The sequence below is a fragment of the Xenopus tropicalis genome, chromosome 5, assembly GCF_000004195.4.
Source record: "Xenopus tropicalis strain Nigerian chromosome 5, UCB_Xtro_10.0, whole genome shotgun sequence".
NCBI classification, from domain to species: domain Eukaryota; kingdom Metazoa; phylum Chordata; class Amphibia; order Anura; family Pipidae; genus Xenopus; species Xenopus tropicalis.
Window position 1 is genome coordinate 92,401,783 of NC_030681.2, and position 20,909 is coordinate 92,422,691.

Below are 20,909 nucleotides of genomic sequence, written 5' to 3' on the forward strand. Positions count from 1 at the left end.
AGCACACAAAAGCGCATGTGCACGCACAAACACACTTGCACAAAAGAAGAGGTTTCTGCAACTAGGTCACATCATCTCTAAAAATAATCTGTATTTTAATCCTGCTGTGGATTGCAGATGTCTAAGTCAGCAAAGAGAATACTGATTATATGCATTCCCAGTAATAATATATCGCCTGATCTTACTGTTCCTGTCAATTGTACCTAATGCCCCATACAATAAATAATTTAATATGTTTTTATGTATTTATATAGTCCATAACTAATACTGCACTATAAATAACGTAATTACTGTAAATAAATGCTCTATGTAAAATACTGACAATATACACTACAATAAAGCTATAATTAGGAATAGTATTAGGAAATGCTAAATGGTATGTTAGTTGAAGCCAAACTACATGGAGAAGGAACCTGGCTATATAGTATATACAAGACAGGAGACACACCAAGTTCATAAAAATATGGGGGAAATATATTAACAGGTGCAGCATTTGCAATATGTCTTGTAACTCATAGCAACAAATAGATCTTTATTTTCATACAGTAGCTATAAATTCTAGCTACTTATGGAGCAGACTTTGTACTTGTTATTACAAATCAAATGCTTTTCCCATCCAACATAGTAAGGCTTGCCACTATTTGGTTAGACCTGCCAGTGAAAAAAGATCTGTGAGTGGGAAGAGCAGAGACAAAAAGGTGCAAATTAGGTGGGTTTTGGTGAGCAGGTCAAGGTTTTGGAGGTACAGTACAAGGGGAATAGAAGGGAAGCTCAGAGAAGGGATTGGGGTGGGCCAGTGGCAGAACTGCTAAGCAATGTACTGGTAAATTTGTAATTTTTGCATTGGCCTTTGGCTATTATTTTGGTTTGTGCAATTTTAAAAACATTTTTTAGAATTAAACATTAAACATAAACTGTAGTAACACATTTGCTCAAAGGATGTAGTTTCAGGCCCTGGGAAGGAACTAGAGTAGGTAGACAAGTACAGAAAGACTAAGGGGAATGCAGAAAGGGTGGGGCCAATCTGAAATACAGCGCTGCGGAATATGTTGGCGCTTTATAAATAAATGTTGATAATAATAAATAACAAAAAAATACATTAGGTACATTATATACATAACACAAAGATAACCAAAGATCTGTCTGTTGCTGTGAGTTACAAGACATGTTGTAAATGCTGCAAATGTTAATACATTTCCCCATATTTTTATGAACTTGGTGTGTCTCCTGTCTTGTATTAATAGCCCTGCACATACTCAGTGTGGTCTGGTCTGCTACATTAGCTAAGGGCTAAAATATACTGGACAAAACCTGTGATATCACTGTTACCTTATTGTAGTATCTAACATACAATGCCTTACTGCTTTCCTATACCGTGATCCTAAAAGATTGCACATAAGACATTTCTGACTGTAGAGCGTTATGCTCTTATACAATAATGATGCTATAATTAATGCTATTTTCATACCTGAACATTTTTACTTGGTTTTATAATTAGGGAAGTTTGAGTTTGATGACTCCCAAACTACCTTAATTTTGTGAAAAATGGCTGACATTAACTGCTAAGTAAACAGCCTCCAATGTATAATGTATTATAATATAAGTTATTCTAGAGATTTCCATTTCCATCCGCACCACCCCTGTCTGCTTTCTCTATAGTTATCCTAGTGAAAAAAAGCTAAAATTAACTTCTCAACTTAATTTCATGTATACTATTAACTCGTTATGTAACAGAGAATATCTGTATAACGTAATACATGGTCTTAGCATGCTTGGTACTCTGACTAACTGATGAGCACACTGCATGGGAACTGGGAAGTGCTTGAAAAGATAAGCATTTAAACAAGAATATGGACTGCATGTGGCAATCTGATTGAGGAAGCAATAATGCTTGGCACTCCTACACACACAAATGTAGCCATGAATATCATCTATAAAGTTCTTTGTCATCTGTCTGACACAGAGTTGCTTTTTTTTGTAGTGTATGACTTTACACTATCTACCATATAATACTGGGAGCAAAGGTTTAGTTGAATGCCTCAAATAAATACAAATTAGAACAAATGAAGATGAGTGATGAACATTTAAAATGTCCCTGTTAATTGCTACATACGACAAACAGATTGCCAGGCAAGTGTGTATGCTTATGATATCCCTACTGATGTCTAGAAAAAGTTGATGTAGATGAAAGCAAACCATCTGGGGGAACAATTAGAGGAGCCAAATCCTTAAAAACAACTGTAATGTTTCTTTTAAATAATAAAATGCAAGCAGATAGACATAGATAAACAGGTATGGGATCCCTTACCGAAAACCCATTATCTAGAAAGCCCCGAATTGCAGGAAGGCAATCTCCCATACAGTCCATTTTAAGGAAATAATTTTAGTTTTTAAAAATGATTCCCTTTTAGGAGCTTGTACTTGATCCTAAATAAGATATAATTACTTATTAGAGGCTGTGATTGCCAAGCCTCTTCATTTAATTTTTCAGGATTTGTTGAGGTCTGGCATAGTGCCGAGAGACTGGAGAATTGCTAATGTGGTGCCGTTATTTAAAAAGGGATCCCGTTCTCAGCCTAAAAAACTATAGGCCTGTTAGTCTGACATCAGTAGTAGGAAAGATTTTGGAAGGGGTAATAAGGAATAGGGTACTTGAATACAATTTGTACCAGCATGGTTTTATGCGTAACAGATCTTGCCAGACTAATTTAGTCCCCTTTTATGAGGAGGTGAGCATAGACAGTACTGTTTCTATTTTTGCTGACGACATTAAATTGTGCAAAACTATAAGTTCCATGCAGGATGCTGCCGCTTTGCAGAGCGATTTGACAACATTGGAGAACTGGGCAGCAAACTGGAAAATGAGGTTCAGTGTGGACAAGTGCAAAGTTATGCACTTTGGTAGAAATAATATAAACGCAAACTATCTACTGAATGGTAGTTTGTTGGGGGTATCCTTAATGGAGAAGGATCTAGGGGTTTTTGTAGATAACAAGTTGTCTAATTCCAGGCAGTGTCATTCTGTACTAAAGCAAATAAAGTGTTGTCTTGTATAAAAAGGGCATTGACTCAAGGGATGAAAACATAATTTTGCCTCTTTATAGGTCCCAGGGTGACAGGTCCACTTTAAGAAGGATATTAATGAGCTGGAGAGAGTGCAGAGACTGCAACTAAACTGGTAAAAGGGATGAAAGAATTAAGGTATGAGGTTAGACTGTCGAGGTTGGGGCTGTTTTCTCTGGAAAAGAGGAACTTGCGAAGGGACATGGTTACTCTGTACAAGTACATTAGAGGGGATTATAGGCAGATAGGGGGTGTACTTTTTTCCCATACATACGATCAACCCACCAGAGGCCACCCCTTTAGATTAGAGGAACGGAGCTTCCATTTGAAGCAGCGTAGGTGGTTTTTCACGGTGAGGGCAGTGAGACTGTGGAATGCCCTTTCTAGTGATGTGGTAATGGCAGATTCTGTTAATGCCTTTAAGAGGGGCCTGGATGAGTTTTTGAACAAGTAGAATATCCAAGGCTATTGTGATACTAATATCTACAGTTAGTATTAGTAGTTGTATATATAGTTTATGTATGTGAGTGCATAGATAGGTAAGTATAGGTTGTGTGTGCTGGGTTTACTTGGAAGGGTTGAACTTGATGGACTTTGTAAAATGATTGTGTTTATATAAAGGTCCCATATCTTGAAAAACCAAGCATGTTGGATAATACATTCTACCCCAGTAGCAGTGATGCATAATTAAAAATAATAATAAAAGTATCAATCGCATTACAAGATCTTCATCATGATCCTGTAATGGGATTGAAATCTTGGTCATGTAGTATAACTTTGTTATTTTAACTAAAAACAAAGTCTTGTTGTGTGCCAAGCTCTTTTTTGTCAATGTTGTTCTTGCAGCAACCAGAGATGTATTCCTTTAAAGTGGAAATAAATATATATTTTTGTACTTTGTCCAACTTCTTTCAAGTAGAGGGTCAGTTACCATTGAAACTGAAATTTGTAAGTTAGATATAAAAATAATGCTTTTGTACATCCATGGCTATGTCGTTTTTGGGCTTCATCACGTCCTTGGTTGTTTAGTTAAGAATAAACTGAAAATCCAAATAATGTCTTGTAAAACTCAAGAACACTTTTATAAAGAGCTAATGTCTCAATAACTTCAGTGTTTATTACCACTGTTCACATAAGCGTCAGTTATAATAAATAAAACAGTGTAATGTTTCCAAGTACTCAGTTCACGTAACCCAACCTGCCCTCTTGGCCTCATGGATATCCAGGCGATGATAACACACACACAAAAAAGATTCCTGCAAATAATATTTTTGAGGAACTAACAAGCCCCTGACCTTGTTGCTGTGGCCCTGGGGAAATGACACCTATTTACTCCCTGGTAAAGCCAGACCTATTTGTTAACTCTTAAGTCTAGCTCTACTAAAAACGACTAAGATGCCTGGGTCAACACTATACTCCAACTTTCTCAGGGCTGTCTCTTCTCCTCCAACTAAAGTACTCTAGCCAAAGATATTACTTATTCCATTCTGCCATCTATTGACTAAAATAGGTAAGTCACATTTGAACCATTAAAAATATCAAAATAATATTCTATTAAGTCATCTAACATTTGTCACCAGTGTTTTCTTTTATATCAACCTTTTGGTCCTGAAGGTCCTGCTGTTCTTCATGATATACACAGGTGCAAATTACATTTAATAAACATATGTATGTTTTTTGTATGTTCAAAAGAGAGTGGATTTCAAACGTAGTGGACACCAAGCGCTCCGGACTCCGGGGTCTCTCATAAAATCAAATCTTTATTGTTGCATTAAAAGAAGGAACGCCTTTTAAGGAGGCGTTCCTTCTTTTAATGCAACAATAAAGATTTGATTTTATGAGAGACCCCGGAGTCCGGAGCGCTTGGTGTGCACTATGTTTGAAATCGGCTTTTTTTTCCCCTTCAGCTACGGGTTCGGGGCCCTGAGCACCCGGACCAGCCAGGGATACCGGTGAGCTATTTTGACTTGTACTGACTATGCTTGACCATTGTGTTCCTTGAACAACATTTGCGATATGTCCGGGGTTTTTACACCCGGACCTCACTGTTTAGATTGGTACGGATTGTATTTTGGGAATTGGAGCATTTATTATCATATGCAGAGAAATTTACTTTTGTTTTTCGTTTCTGTTTTACTTTATATGATATATTATCTTACCTCTTTTTCTTTGTTCAAAAGAGAGTGGTTGTACATGATATACATTTGTTTTACCTTTATAATAGGAACCTGAACTGTATGTTATACATGGTGCAAACTGTGGTGAGTTTTACCACTAGCCACTTGAGAACTTCAGTTGCCATTAAGAAGCAGATTTATTATGTGAGATTTATTATGTGAGATTAGCACATGTCAGCTCACCAGAGAAAAATTCACCCACTTAATTTCTGTGGCATTTTAAGAAGCATATTTATCAAATGGTGAACTCTTTCACCCATTGACTTCTGAAAACCCCATAGAAATGAACAGAAAGAAGTTGAATTTTTCTGTAGTAAGGTCTATTTTCATAATTTAAAGGAGAAGGAAAGTCATTTTGGCATTTTACTACCAATAGATTTGCTACATTAGTGCCACCTAGAACCAGGGACGGATTTCAGTTGGCGGCGCCCCGAGGCCTCTCCCCCTGAGTGCGCATGCGCAATCAATGCGCATTCGCGCATTCAAACTCCCATACGGAGCAGTGGGGAGAGGTCCCGACTGCTCCGTATGGGAGACAAATTTAAAAATACTGTTGCGGCGGGGCGGCATGCCGCCCCTAAACTTGTGCCGCCCTAGGCCCGGGCCTTTGTGGCCTTTCCACAAATCCGGGCCTGCCTAGAACAATATATTTATTCTACAGAAACCATTATCATACCTGAGTAAACAGCTTTAGAAGCTTTCTACTTTTGCTTAAAATAGCAGCTGCCATTTTAAGTAGCTTCCTGCCTGTAGTCTAGCCTTTATAGCTCAGATCACACATTCCTAAGGGAGGGGGGAGGGAGGTCTTAGCATTCTAGTGGGAGTGGTAGCAGGAAAGGGGAGAGAGAAGAGAACTGAACAGACTCTGGCCACAGGAATTGAGGATGTTTCTGAGAGAGGAAGTCAAACACTGGAACATCATGTTTACAAAGAAAGAGAAAAGAAATCCTGTGTTTCTTTTGATAGAGGACTCAGTGCAGCATTACTGTAAGTGCTTAAGGCTGTATTTACATAGACCTTTCTGATAATGCTTAGTTTTTACCTTTTCTTCTCCTTTAAGAAATCTGCCCCTAAATGTCCCTGTTTCTGGTTTGCCTAGGAACTGAAATCAGCCACAAAGGCACAACTGTTTTGCACTACAAGCTCACCGAATAAAACTTTAAATTCTTATAAATGTGAGTTTAAAGAATTAAGTGAACTAGCTACAGTCACCACACTGTCAGCATGGATCTCCTGAGGCACCCTCCTAAAATGAGCATAGAAGGTGACTTTGATCAGAATATAAGGCTTTATTTGCATTTGAATTTGAAAAATGCAAAGAGGGACAAAAAGAAATGCCGCTCGTAGCGCAGCAACATTTTTTAACCACACCCCTATTTCCCATTTACAGGTTATGTAAAGTTTGAAAACATTTCTGGGGGGTTTTATGTGTTTTTGCAATTTTCTAATGAAGGTGAAATTGCCCTTTAAGATGCAAGCCTCAGTTCCCCCAAGAGACCTTCTATTACTATTAGTGACAATTCTATCTAAGGGCAGGTGTTGAGTATTCTGGGGTCTCTGCCAAAAGCCTACTTATCTAATTAAGTTTGACAGACTTTGTATCTCTTTTCAGTGCAGGAGATCAAAGGGAAATGAGGGACTTTTCACTAAGAATCTGGGACTGCGGGCTGAGCTCTTAAAATTGGTAAGCTTGTGGTACAGACCAGCTGTTCCTTTATTACTAATTCATGAGGCAGGGGTGGCTGCAAGTTGTAAATGGCGGGATTTGGAGAAGATTGAGACAGGGTTGGGGGCTTAGAGGTGTCAGCCCTGAAGAGCACCCCGTCCGACACTGTTAACAATTGTAGCCCTCTAGTGGCTGAAGGTAATACTGCCTTTCTGAAGCTTAAATGGTAACTATAGAGTATTTTGAGTAGTTTTATGCTAATTGTTTTTGACTATGTTTAATTGTTTTTGGCTCTGTGGTGGGACATAGCTATTCAGACTAGGAGGTGCATCACTTGTCCTGCCCTACCATTTTAAGATAGTCAACCCTAGCATCTAGTTTTATCAAACTTATTTTGTTTTATTTGTTTTTGTACTTCATTTTTTGTAGTTTTTGTAAAGAATTAAGCACATGAATTAAAGACCCTTTCAACATCTTATGTCCCAGGGCAAAGACCGAAAAAAAGATAGAGGAAGGAAATCAGAGTTGGGAGATGGAATCAAGTACGGAAATGGTCTTCATGTGACATTCAGAAAACTTTCTGCTATTGTTCAGAATTCAGCAGTTTCTGGTTAGAAATGTTTTAGGGCCAGGATTTTGAGGCTATTGGGAACATTTTGAAAATGTACTTTCATTTAATAAGATGATATCATGGTTCTCCATATGGTACTGAGACAAAGCCCTGAATAGTCTGTGGATTAATTAGTTTCTCTTTCCCTATGCCATCTGGATAAGACAGGTTGAAGTATGTTTTGTGCAATCAAAAGCCCATAGCATGAGTAATATATATCAGTCTAACTTTAGTGTACAGGGTTATTTTAGGAATATTTCCTAAAGTGTTAGCTTAATAAATAGAACATAAAACGTTACACGTAAAATGTGGGTAGATAAAACTATATTCCTGGAACATTAAAGCAAAGTATTCAACAGCTTTCTTATTTTAACATTTTGCAATGCACTCCCACTTCCGCTGTTTCACAATGTGGTACCGGATGATCTGTTAGTCACTATGCTTTTTATTATTAATGACAATAAAGTGACTGCCAGTGAATTAGGCAATGCATTTGTCAAACCTTCGAACAATGTCGAAGGCAAGTAGCCCTTTTTGTGGGCTGTGCAGATGTAAGGTAGATGATGGAGTAAGCATTTGCACATATCATACTTTCTGGAAAGTGCAAGGAATCACGTACAATAATTAACAGCTGATACTACGGCTAATTAGGGGGTTATCTAACTTTACAGAAAGTTAATGGAGGGCAACGTCATACCTTGACTGGTTTTCCTTCATTAGCCTTTGCCTTAAAAGGAAGTACATTATATTTGGTTAGTGGAACCCTGGTCTCTAGAAATCAAGTCCTTCTGCTGCCTAAACACAACTAAAGCTGCCCCCCTCCACTCCTTATTTTATATTTCTTACCTTTTTTATTTTTTTTTTTTTTTTTAAATGAGCTTTGGACATTTCAACTCAGGACCCAAAATGACTGACTGGCAAATTGGTCTCCTAAATGTGGCTGACTGCATCCCCAAACAACGCAACCATACTGGGGGAATAAATGGGGAGCTACAGCTGCTGAAGTTAAGTGGAAAAAAAACTCTGAAATATTCTATATTTGTTTTTTAAGATTCAAAACATGTAAAAGCAGCACTAAGGCCTAGAGTTGTAAATAGATCCACTACTATATTCAGTGAAATGACCCACTGGCGTCACCCACATTCTTAGAATAATATATTGCTACACAGCAATCATGGCCGTAACTAGGAATGACATGGTGGAACATACATTTATTCATTTGTTGTACTATTTAGCCAACATGGATTTCAGTCCCCCCTGAAGCATCTGCCAGCCCCATCTCTGATCCTCTTAAAAACAAAGTGGCCGACAGCTGCTCGCTGTACTATTCGATACAGGAGCCAATCAGAACCTAGTACTCGTGGCGCGAAAGTTTTGATTTCAAGATCTGAGATGAAATTGTCAGATACAGCTGGGAGACCCCAGGGCCTATTAAGTGGTCCAAAACAATAATTAGTATAAATATATTCATGGGTGTCCACTGAGAATTTTTTCGGAGGGGAGAGGAAGGCAACGTCATTACGCATAAACAACTTGTTTTTGTAGACTAGGCAATCAATTTATTGGCAAAGCCCAATAATTCCTTAAGGAATGCAGACTTATGTAAGGATCATGCTCCTACATTCATCCCAGGACTTGTAATATCACAAGGATCAGGAATGGGTATTAATTGACTTATTATTGCCAGTGATAGGAAACAGATGTTTTTGGTGACAGTTGCTTTCTGCTGCCATAGACAGCACAATCCCATTAAACATGATAGGAACAAGCAGTCATAATTATGGTGGGCAATTTGATGGCTGGTATCATAAATCATTAGCAATCATTAACTGCCCTTTAAAATGCAAAGAGGATTTGCAGGGGAAGTTAAATGCAGCCACTGAAAAATTCTTTTTTTATTTATTTAGCGCTATTCTCACTTTGGGAACATTTCCAGTAAGGTACAGAGGTGAATAATACAAAGGAAGTCAAATGCAGAGCAATTGCTTTCGATTCAAAGCCTAAATTGTGCATACAATGACACATGAATCCTGGGAAAAAATGGTGGATTGTGGGGAAAAACATTGAAATTGCATTTAAATGTGTACTTTTGCTCACTGAGTCAGGGTAAATGAATTCGCCCTACATAATTTCTTTATTAAAAGGCCAGTATATCTTCATTTTTATATAGAATACATTTTATATATAGTGAATAAAGTACCCCCCTATTGTAAAATATAATATATTATAATATTATTTTAATATATTATAAGTAACTGTGGAGTTTCATGACCATATAAAGGACGAGGTTATTTTTATACATCATCACAGCAATGACAATATTTTGTATGCTTTTGTTATCTCTTGGTCGTATTGAAAAAGAATCAAAAAGTGTTTTTCTGAAAAATTGTTGTCTATGTTGTATGTAAGTGCGGTAACAATTTTTATTAACGTTGTATATACAGGTAGTAACATCCAGTTTGGCCTTTTTCACAAGAATGGACAATCATTTCTCCAAGCGTGGGCCCTTGTCTAACTGAAGCAGAATCAGGAAAAAAAAACCCTGTCTCCAGAATGCTCCATATTACAGCACACTGACTAAATGATGGGACAAGTTCTGTATGATGAAATTCTAAAGCCCCAGGCAGCCCCAGACTGACCAGATCATCTCATTCTGACCACCCCCATGTTTAGCTAAATCACATATCATTAAACAGTCTAAATCACATGTAAATCCCTATTTGTGTCACCAGTTAAAATAACCAAACACTGTGGTTTTTCTTTTACAACAAAATATCAAATAAAAGCACAATTCAGAGAGTTGTCAAAACAATATGTCGCTGTATTAAGCAGAAGGATGAGTACAGCATTTGTGAAAAATGTGGCTAACATTACAATCAGATGAATAATGAATAAATATGTGGTGCATTCCCCTTTACAAGATACACAAATAAGAGTGAAATATTGCAAGAGACCAGAAACAGAAAGGAATATGACCGTAAGGGAATCTACTGGTACCAGAGATAACACCTATAAAATGTTGCGTGGGAAGTGTCGATTGCAGCAATTAAACACATCCAAAATAAGTCAGGCCCTGTCTTTAAGGTGTTAAAAATGATTATTTTGCAATATGCTTTAAATATCTTTTCCAAACTAATAAGTTGTTTTGCTACATAAACACAGAGAGTAAGCTACAAAAGCACACAAACAGATGGGAATTAAACTGTTCCTAAAAGACTGATTTTTTAAATGCATTTTGTCCATTTTCTAAACGAAGCACGTGACAGTTTGCGAGCCAATTACGCTCTGGTGAAAAGTGAGATCACAGAACAGGTAAATGTTCACTAAGAGAAAATGGGCCAGATGTTGTGATTTTTCTGTTTATATAACATCCCCCCCCCCCCCCCATTAATTCCAGTTTCCAATGGCATACTTAGCCCTGGGTTCCATAGTCAGTGCCCTGAGTCTCTCCCTGAGGTAAGCAATTTAAGTCCCTAAAATGTGGAGTAGAATAGTAAATTAGTTGGGTTGTGAGAATGCACAGTACTGCAATCAACACTGAGCTATTAGTAGCAGCTACTTTTTCATGAGTACTAAATCCTGCCATAGACCACACTAAGAATTGCTAAAACACACATAGAGACAATTATTAATATTATTAATAATTGATCAGCATTGTCTAATTTAGTAGCCACAACAAGTAGCTGCTACTAGTAGTTCTGTGTGTCTTCACCCTAAGCCATCAACTGCTTCTAATGCTGGCACTAATAACACCCACAGAAAAACTTGTCAGCTCTCCTTACAGCTATTTACAGCCTCCTATATGAGATCTGTGAGCAGCTTGCATATTTGATAGACAGATGGGAGTGCTCTGAACTAACATTCTGCTAATACAAGTGCTGTTTGCAGATTCCATACAGAATGCTCTACCCACTCAAGGTTTAATAAATCTACAGTCTACAGTCTAATAAATCTACAGACAAACCCTACAGACAGGCCCAGATTTGTGGCAAGGCCTATGGCAGCACAAATTTAGTGGCGGCATGCCGCCCTTCCGCAACGAAATTGTGACATTTCGCTCCCATGGAAGTTTAAATGTCTATGCATGCCCACTACTGGCGGCGGGGGGAGGGGAAAGATGTTCGCAATTGGGGAGCTTGCTGGCGGGATCGCGCATGCGTGCGGGGAAGGGGGTGGCATTGGGGCGCCACAATTTTAAATCCGCCGCTGTCTACAGATTTGTTTGCAGGGGGGTCCATCCTCAAAATCCTTAGCAATAAAGAAGGACTGGGTAAAGACAAAAAAAAAATAACAAAAAAGTGTGAAGAGGAGTGAGGAAGGAGGAGATCTGGTGAATTATGCCAGAATATGACATGAAAAACTGTTATCCAGAAAGCTCCAAATTACAGCAAGGTCATCTCCCATTGACTACATTTTAATAAAATAACTGAAATTCGTAAAATTGATTTCCTTTTTCTCTATAACATTTAACCAGTACCTTGTACTTGATCCCAACTAAGATATAACTAATCCTTTTTTGGTAGCCTAAAGGTACTGAGATCCAAATTATGGAAAGACCACTTATCCGGTCCCATATGTTAGGCAAATATGTTTTAAAATTTTAATTTACTTGATTTTAAATGGAGTCTATGGGAGATGGGCTTCCTGTATTTTGGATCTTTCTGGATGACTGGAAAAGAGATACAAAAATAATAAAAAAAAAAAAACCATATAACATAATTTAATATTGCAAATACAGACAGAATTCTTCTATTAAATGAATCATATAAAAAAGTCAAAATTAACTGCTGTGACTGTCATCTGAGTTTTGTCTTAAAGGACAAAGAAAGGCTAAGTCACTTGGGGGTGCCAAAATGTTAGGCACCCCCAGTGACTTTAATTGCTTACCTTGCTTACCCTGTTAGGAGAAAACAGCACCAGCCCGGGGTACCTGTAGCGGAGCGCTTCTTCCTTCATTTTGCCAGGACCCCACGACGCGTGCGCAAGTGAAGCAGGAAGGAGGAAGCGCTGGGGGCACCAGCACGGGGTAAAAGGTAGGCGATTTAAGTCACTTGGGGGTGCCTAACATTTTGGCACCCCCAAGTGACTTTGCCTTTCCTTGTCCTTTAATGTCTCCCCCTTGAAAACACCAGAGGTACCATAAGTAATATTTTGTATATTTTCTAAATGTATTTAATTGTCTATTTCCTGTGTAACCAAAAATGTATATTTCATATATATTTATAACCTTAGACCACTACACATAACAAATATATATATACTGTACATATATACAAATATGGGACTTGTTATCCAGAATGCTTGGGACCTTGAGTTTTCGGGATGATGAATCTTTCTGTAATTTGGATCTCCATACCTTAAGGGGCACATTCATCAAAGTACGAGTTCGAATCCCGAAATGGGTAAAATTCGGATTAGATACGATAATTTCTGATGATCGCAAATATCACGAAAATGCTTACGAAAAAATCGTATTAGTCTTGGCAATCCGAAAGTCACAAAATTTTCTTATACGAACTTTTGTAAACGGCTGGAAAACCTTTCCGACTTTGATCCTTCTGTGCATGATTTTGGAAGACTCCCATAGGACTCAATGGCACTCTGCAGCTCCAACCTGGCCCAAGGAAAGTCACGATACTGAAGCTTGAATGAATTCTGAACTCGGCGCGACAGTACGATTTTGACGCACAGATTTTGTCGCAAAGTACGAAAAAGACGCGCAAATATTTAAAAAAATTGCAAAAATACGCACAGTACAAAAAAATACGATTTATTTGTATTTCGGACCTGTCATACTTTGATAAATCAGCCCCTATGTGTACTTAAGAATCATTTAAACATTAAATAAACCCAATAGGATTGTTTTGCCTCCAATTAGGAATTAATCAAATCTTGGGATAAAGTATAAGGTACTGTTTTATTATTACAGAAAAAAAGGAAATCATTTTTTAAAAATCTGAATTATTTGCTTAAAATAGAGTCTATGGGAGATGGCCTTTCCATATTTTTAACCTTTCTGAATTATTATTTCTGGATAATGGATCCCATACCTGTATTTGTATTTTATACCTTATAATGAAAGCAGCAGATATCATTCCAATAGCTTTTTTTATTTTATATATATATTAATATATTAAACCTTTGGCACCATAACCAAGGGGCAGATTTATCTTAGTTCAGATTGGTATACCTTTAATTATTCCTGTTAGTTTGCATTTTATAAACATTTTCACAACTTTTGGCAAATTCAAAAAAATATTTCTGCCTCAATTATTGAAGCTTTTCCCCCACTTCCTAATTTTTTATTTGCACCAAAAAGCAATCTCAAGCCTTGAGAAAGGTTTTGGAAAGTTTTGCAAGTTGAAAAAAACACAATTGAAATCCAAGGACGAGTTGTAAAACTAAAACCAAAAAGCGCTAAAAGAAAAAAGTCTGAACATTCAATTTTGTTCACTGACAACTGAATTTGTTTTTTTTTGTCAATGATAAAACGGAAAAAATTAGAGTAACTGTCTCAACCTTTGATAAATCTGCCCCAGATTCTACTGAAAAACTTAAGAGTTGCTACAAAGCTGTAATAATAAATGAAAGAAAAGTTTCTAACCACTTTGTCCTCCTTTTAGAAAGCATCCAGGGAAGCAGAAAGAAAAAAAAAGAAAATAAATGGTAAGCAGGTATCACTAGGCAAATCAGAGAGAGCATTCTAAATGATGCAAACTGCATAAATATAATTTCTTCACTGTAACCTGTAATGGTATTTAATAAACTGAAATTTATGTAACAAAATATTTTTTTAAAAAATGGAAGGACTTAAAAAGTAATAAAATGGTCAAAGCAAAGAAAATATTGTTTACATTTATAGCCATGCCATCTATATTTTGGCAGATTTTTTAAAGGGCCCAGATGACAAGAAAAACATTTTCACCACAAAGTCCATTTTGCACTTTGCACTTCCTGCAGAATTTGCTCCTTGCATCCATAGGTGCAACTCTCAGTATCCTGCATGGCATTCGGGCAGGGCAGACTGATGGACTGATGTTGGTCATGGGTGTCCCCCTGGAATAGCCATACCTGGTGCATGATAAACATGCGTAAGGTAGGATTGCTGAAAAATTCACCTTATGGCGGGAATAAGGCAAAGAAGTCTACTCCAGTTTTGTTAAGATACTGTGCTTTTAGAGGACACATACATTTGTTTAGATGTTATAGTCAGTAATTTTATATACAGATATAGGACCTGTTATCCATAATGCTTGGGAGCAGAGGTTTTCTGGATAAGAAGTCTTTCTGTAATTTGGATCTACACATCTTAAATCTACTAAAAAATGTAAACATTAAGGGAGAAGGAAAGGTAAAAACTAAGTAAGCTTTTTTGTAAACATGTTATTCTGACTTCCTCTCTCAGAAAAACCCTTCATTCCCGGGGCCAGAGTCTGCCCAGCTCTCTCCTCTCTCTTTTCCTCTCCTGCTCCCCCCTCCAATAAGAATTTATAAAACTTACTCCCCCCTCCCTTATGAATGTGTAATCTGAGCTACCAAGGGCTAGAGCTACAGCAGGAAGCTACAAAGACCAAGCTAAAATGGCAGCTGTAATCTTAAACAAATAGAGAAAGTGTTTAGGGCTCTTGTATGGTAAAGCTTTCTGCTAAATAAATATAGCGTTCTAGATGGCACTAATGTGGCAAATCTCTGTGCAGTAAAATGCCAAAATGACTTTCCTTCTCCTTTAAATAAACCCAATAGGATTTTTGTTCCTCAGATAAGAATTAATTATATCATAGTTAGGATCAAGTACAAGCTACTGTTTCATTATTACAACAAAAAAGGATATAATTTTTAACATTTTTTAATTAAAATGAAGTCTACGGGAGATGGCCTTCCAGTCATTCTGAACATTCTGCATTTGGGATCCAATACCTGTATTTTGTTATATTAGCTCATTGAACATAACTGTTGAGCTTGTTTATACCACTATTACCACTACAATCTTACCTATGGCAAGGTTCAGGGAGATTTTAGCTGTTAAGAGATATATGCTTCTTTTTTGTCCTTTATACAGTGTGTTTGAAAATATTCTTTTTAGTGTCAGGAAGGCTATTAGGACTTGCTACACCTATATGATTATTTTAGTACTAATTATAACAATTTACCAAAATATAGCTACCACTATGGTAAACACATATTGACTGTACCCCCATAAAATTTTAATTACACTTACATTGTTTGAACGAAGGGAAACGCGACCTCCACATCGGGCACAAAATTTTGTACGGCAATAGGAGCATAAATGGCCACAGCCATCAGCAAACTTTGTTTTGTGGCAGATTCCACACGTTGGTGCATCGTCCTTGTGCTCTCCTGGGTAACGGCGTGTGTCCTCACCTATTTTTCTGATTTGCTCTTTATAGCTTTCAAACTGTTGATGGAGTCTCCTACACAGGGAAAATAAATAAGATGAAACTGTAAAGATCACATAACACATTCATTGCAATTATTAATAAAATGATTTTTCTACTATGGTACTGAATAATTTCTGAGCAAATTGAACAAAATTCCCACAGTTAAAAATTCTCTGAATGAGAAGTTACTGCCAGTAGCATCATCATCATTAAAACTTCTGAAGTCTGTAATTATAATCTAATCATTCTTTTATTCTAACTACAGACTAAAATTCCCATGATGCACAAATAAATTTTGAGCAGTCAATGCAGAGTCATTTAACATTTGGCCATGGCACTGCATTACTCAGTATGATGTGAACCAGTTGTACAATGTTTCTAAATTGGAAGCCAAAAAACAGAACTATAAGGTCCTTTCTGATTTATCAGCCACAGATAGCAAGCAAGCTGTTGCAAAGCATTCTATTTTGATGTACGGAAATATCCATAATGTACTTTGAGCTTAGGCTTGGTATCAGGCCTGTGGGCAGAGTGGCTAGTTGCTCAAACATCTTAGGTCCTTGAGATACCTGGTTATAAATCTCACAGACCTTTCCTTCTTGTCTAGGACAGATAAGTCCTTGATGGTTTCAAGTGTTTCAGATATCATGGAGTATGGAACAAAGCTCTGCTGGCTGGACATGTAAGGAGTTGAAATAGATTATTTGTGTAAATAGTGTCATTTTGGTTCCAGTCACAATGGTACCATGTTCTAGAGCAGGTTTCCCTCAGTGGCACTGAGCGTAGATGTCCCTAAAGAGAGGGATAGAATAATGTGCCACTTTCTCTTTGGCTAATGTGAGAAGAAGCGTAAGTGAAGATAAGGAGCCTGAGGTTTGACACCTCAGTGAGGTACCACTGGGAGTCAGTGATAGGGTAGATAGTAATAGGTTTAGGATTGCCACACTTCTGTTTGGGGTGAAGCTATGATGCAGCGGTCAGCCAATGAAGCAGGCAAACCTTGATAGATCTGATTTGTGGAGCTCACTGTAGATATCAAGTGACAGTGGTTGGCTATAGGCCAGTTAGTCGAGTAGCTGAGACTCCAACAAGGAGTTAGGAAGGAGCAAGATTCCCCCATCTGTACCTTGCCCAGACATGGATCATGGACCGCTTTGACATCCTTACCCCGGCAGTTTCACAACAGTTTACACTTCCAGTCATGTACTTTGAAGGATTTACACCTGCATCAATGAGAATCATGGTACCATTGTGACTGGATCATACCTTCTTACACCTGTCAGTTTCAGCTAACACTTAACTGAATAGGTTCAATGGAACCATTGTGATTGGATGTCTGTGACTGTACTATCCTCAAGGGTTTAAATACCAGGGAATTCCCTACCAGTCATTTGAACTGAAGAAGCCAGTTGGATGAGTGGTGAAATGTTTTCAAGAAAAGTCCAATTGTTTAAGACTTAATTCTACTAGATACTTCCCTTTTAATAGACCCAATTCTAGTAAAATAACTACTGATGCATGGGTCACTCAAAAGAGACTTCAACATGTAAAGGTAAACAAAGGTCCAGGACCAGATAGTATTCATCCCAGGGCCTAAGCAAGCTTAGTTATGTGATTGCCAAACCTCTTTGCTTAATTTTTCAGAGGGGGTACACATGATAGCTTTAATATTTAAATAAATGCTATAATTAATTTTTCATTCAGTATTATGAGGAAGGATTCAGAAATACAATTCTTTTGTTCAGAAAATACTGGAGATAAAAATCCTTTAGTACAGCCAATGTATGGCAAATGTTCAGCAACCTTAAAGATTCTCTTACATTCATAATTACCATAGAAAGAATCAACAACAATCAGGATGTTACTTTGAAAAGAAATAAAAATCCACTGTATTTTATTTTTGTTAAAAAGGGGGGGGGGGGGGTTAGAAGTTGACCACTTATAGGATTTACATGAAATGTCCAGTAGATGGCACTGCAGGTTGAAAGTTCACACAAAATCATCAAAACCATATTTTACTAAACCTGCCTCATAAGAATGGGAAAAACAAGCTTTTCATGTTTTTAGCAGTAGTTTTTTTTTCCACAAACATGATTTCCTCCTTTTAACATGACATGACTATAAATGATATAGAGTAGTAGTAGTAGTATAATGATATAAGAGTAACCTAATGATTTTCAACCTTTACATATTATTATGATTATTATTAGTGTCCCTATTTCAAGGTATCAGTCAGCATTGGTTACCAAATATTTATTAGCATTTGCAGCCTTTGCAACTATAATATAGCCTTATTTGACTTACTTTTTTGTACAGGCTACTAGTTTTTAGCCAAGGCTTATGTAATGTTAGATTTATTTCATATGGCCTTGGTATGAAGTTAATCTCTGCCCAGTTTACTGCTGGGGTTTACTAGCCAGCATCCAGCATGCACTGTTTTGTATAGGGTACAAACCTTAAGGTGGAACCAGGACTGGGCAAAAATGCCTTTCCTCTCTGACTGTGCCCATTCCAACAACTACTGTCAGCAGTGCATTTTGCTTCCCCAGTTACTGCCCATATATAAGATTCAGCAGTGTACACACTATTGAAACAATAGATTTCAATATGCTCAACTACTACTCTTTCCTGAAGAAAGATAGAGGATGATTTAGTTCCCCCTGAACTGAAAAATATTTTTCAGTTGTTCCATATTTTACAGACCCCTTACAGTGCTCGGAATTTACACAGATCTTCTGACGCACAGGGAGAACACCTACAGGACCTGCAATCTGCTCTTTCTACATTACAGAGCCTCATGATTACAAGGGTTGGCTAACCAGAAAGGTGCTTGATCCCTAATATTTTTTTTTATATAATTTCTTCCCTTCTCTTCTCATTGTATTAAGGTCTCTGTCTATATAAAGACTAATGTCTTGCCTTCTTTCTATTTACTAGCGTGCATTAGGCTTCTTTTGCTATAAGGAATCCATTAAAACCCTAACTCAGCACAGGCTTGCATAAATCAAGCTAGGAAAAAAAGATTTTAACTTCCTTTAGACTACACCAGTAATGTGACCGTCAATGTACAGCACAAAGAATGAAAAGCAAAAACAGATCAATACAAATTAATGTTAAGTAGCGCAGGCATAAATAATTTAGTTGCAATGCATTTTACGTAACATCCTCCTAGTATATAATTTTAGCAATAGAATTGATCTTGGATTCATTGTGTATGTTCTTTGTCTGTGTGTACACAAATACCAGCAATCTCATTATTAGTTTGCATGCAGTAACTAATAACAGTGGGAAGACAGGAAATTAGGCCTAGCTTTTAACTGCTGTGCACAGGCACTGACAGACAATACATCAGACCATCTATAGAGTACAGCAAATAGATAATATAGTACAGCAATTCCCATAAGTTTCACATAGCTTTATGATTTTTGAGCCAAGCACAGAATGGATGCTGGCAGTGCTTGTTTTAGGGAAAGATGAAGGTAGATAATGAACATAAATTCTGTGACCCTGTCTGATATCTTAGATCAATAAACAGCATGACTACATGGAAAAGCACATTATGACGGTCAGGAGTAGTATATGTTTATGGTTCTGCTAGAGTCTAGAATAAGTCTCCAAACAGAACTTTTTCTTGAGCTTTCATAACGTGCATGGCTGAAGGCTTTATTACACCTACAGTATTCAGTGGAGTATGAGCTTTAGACCACATCATACCTGTCCACCGAGACCCTCATTTAATATCACAGTCAAGCAGCAGTTGATGGTTATAATACACAGGGAAAAACTGTATAGAATCAGCAATTAACTGGTTGATTTGCTGCATTTTTGGTCATAAAGAAAAAGGGCAAGATTCTAGTGATGACTAGGGTACTCACCCAGCTGGCCACTAGAACTAGAGCAATAGATCTGTCTGCTTTAAAGGGGTGGTTCACCTTTAAATTAACTTTTAGCATTTTATTGAATAGCTAATTCTACACACCTTTTCAAATGGGCTTTATTTTTTCTTTATTATAGTTTTTAAATTATTTGCCTTCAACTGCCTCTTTCCAGGTTTCAAACAGGGGTCACTGACGCCCAACATCTAAAAAATAAATTCTCTAAAAGGCTACCATTTTTAGGTTATTGCTCCTTTTTTTTGCTACTCATCTTTTCATTCAGACACTCTTTTATTCATATTCTAGCCTCTAATTAAAATCTGTGTGGTTTCTAGCAACCAACCAGCAAATAAAATTCTGAACTGGAGACAAACAAATTTGCTCTTGTGTTTGTAAATGAGACACAGAAAATTTGCAGCAGAGTTAAACAGAGTTATAAGCAGTCAATGTAAAAGCTGTTAGTCATTTCTTCATAAGTCATTCTAGTATTTGCCTGTATCTCATTCCATTTGGAAGTCCCTCAGTACGATAAACAGTATCATAGTAGATAGTAGTAAACAGTAAAGAGATTAATGAGCTGGGGTCATCATACTTTTTTACTTTTAAACTTTAAAATAAGTATAAGCATGGCTTGTAGAAGCAGATCTTGCTACCTGTACAACAAATATCCTTGTTTCATTTATAAATATGATTATCTGGGAATTATACTGGGCATGCTGACAACAGGTATTGGGGATTGCACCTACTTGAGAATGATGAATATACACAATACAGCAATCAGTGAGTTTTGTGGCCAGTCATTGCTTATTTGTTGCAGTTTTGATACAATCTGTTAATTCACACCCACTTTTACAAGAATTCACAGCTAATTTGTCATACTATGTGGGTATACATTTGTGAATAGGGATATTATATAAAAATTTAGTATAATTTGGCATAGATTTGTAGCAAATTTCCACATTTCACCATTGGCGAATTGTTTTGCAAAAATTTCAGAGAAAATTTGGCGCCGAAAAATGTTACACGTGGCAAAAAAAGTTGCGGTCACGTCAAAATTTGCACGGTCATGTAAAAACTTTGCTGCGGGCATGGCAAAAATGGACGTGGTCACCTAAAAAA

At 37.2% G+C, this 20,909-nt stretch overlaps 1 protein-coding gene across 18 annotated transcripts in view; it reads right to left on the reverse strand.

Moving 5' to 3' along the window:
* Window positions 1-20,909, reverse strand: part of rims1 (regulating synaptic membrane exocytosis 1) — a 198,829-nt gene that overhangs the window by 135,141 nt on the left and 42,779 nt on the right. For 16 of the 18 annotated variants that reach the window (XM_031901441.1, XM_031901440.1, XM_031901439.1 and 13 more), the window contains exons 2-3: window positions 15,735-15,948; window positions 14,121-14,132 (exon numbers count right to left, since the gene is read on the reverse strand). In XM_031901441.1, coding sequence (XP_031757301.1) covers window positions 14,121-14,132; window positions 15,735-15,948 — 226 coding nt within the window. 18 annotated transcript variants of the gene reach the window in all.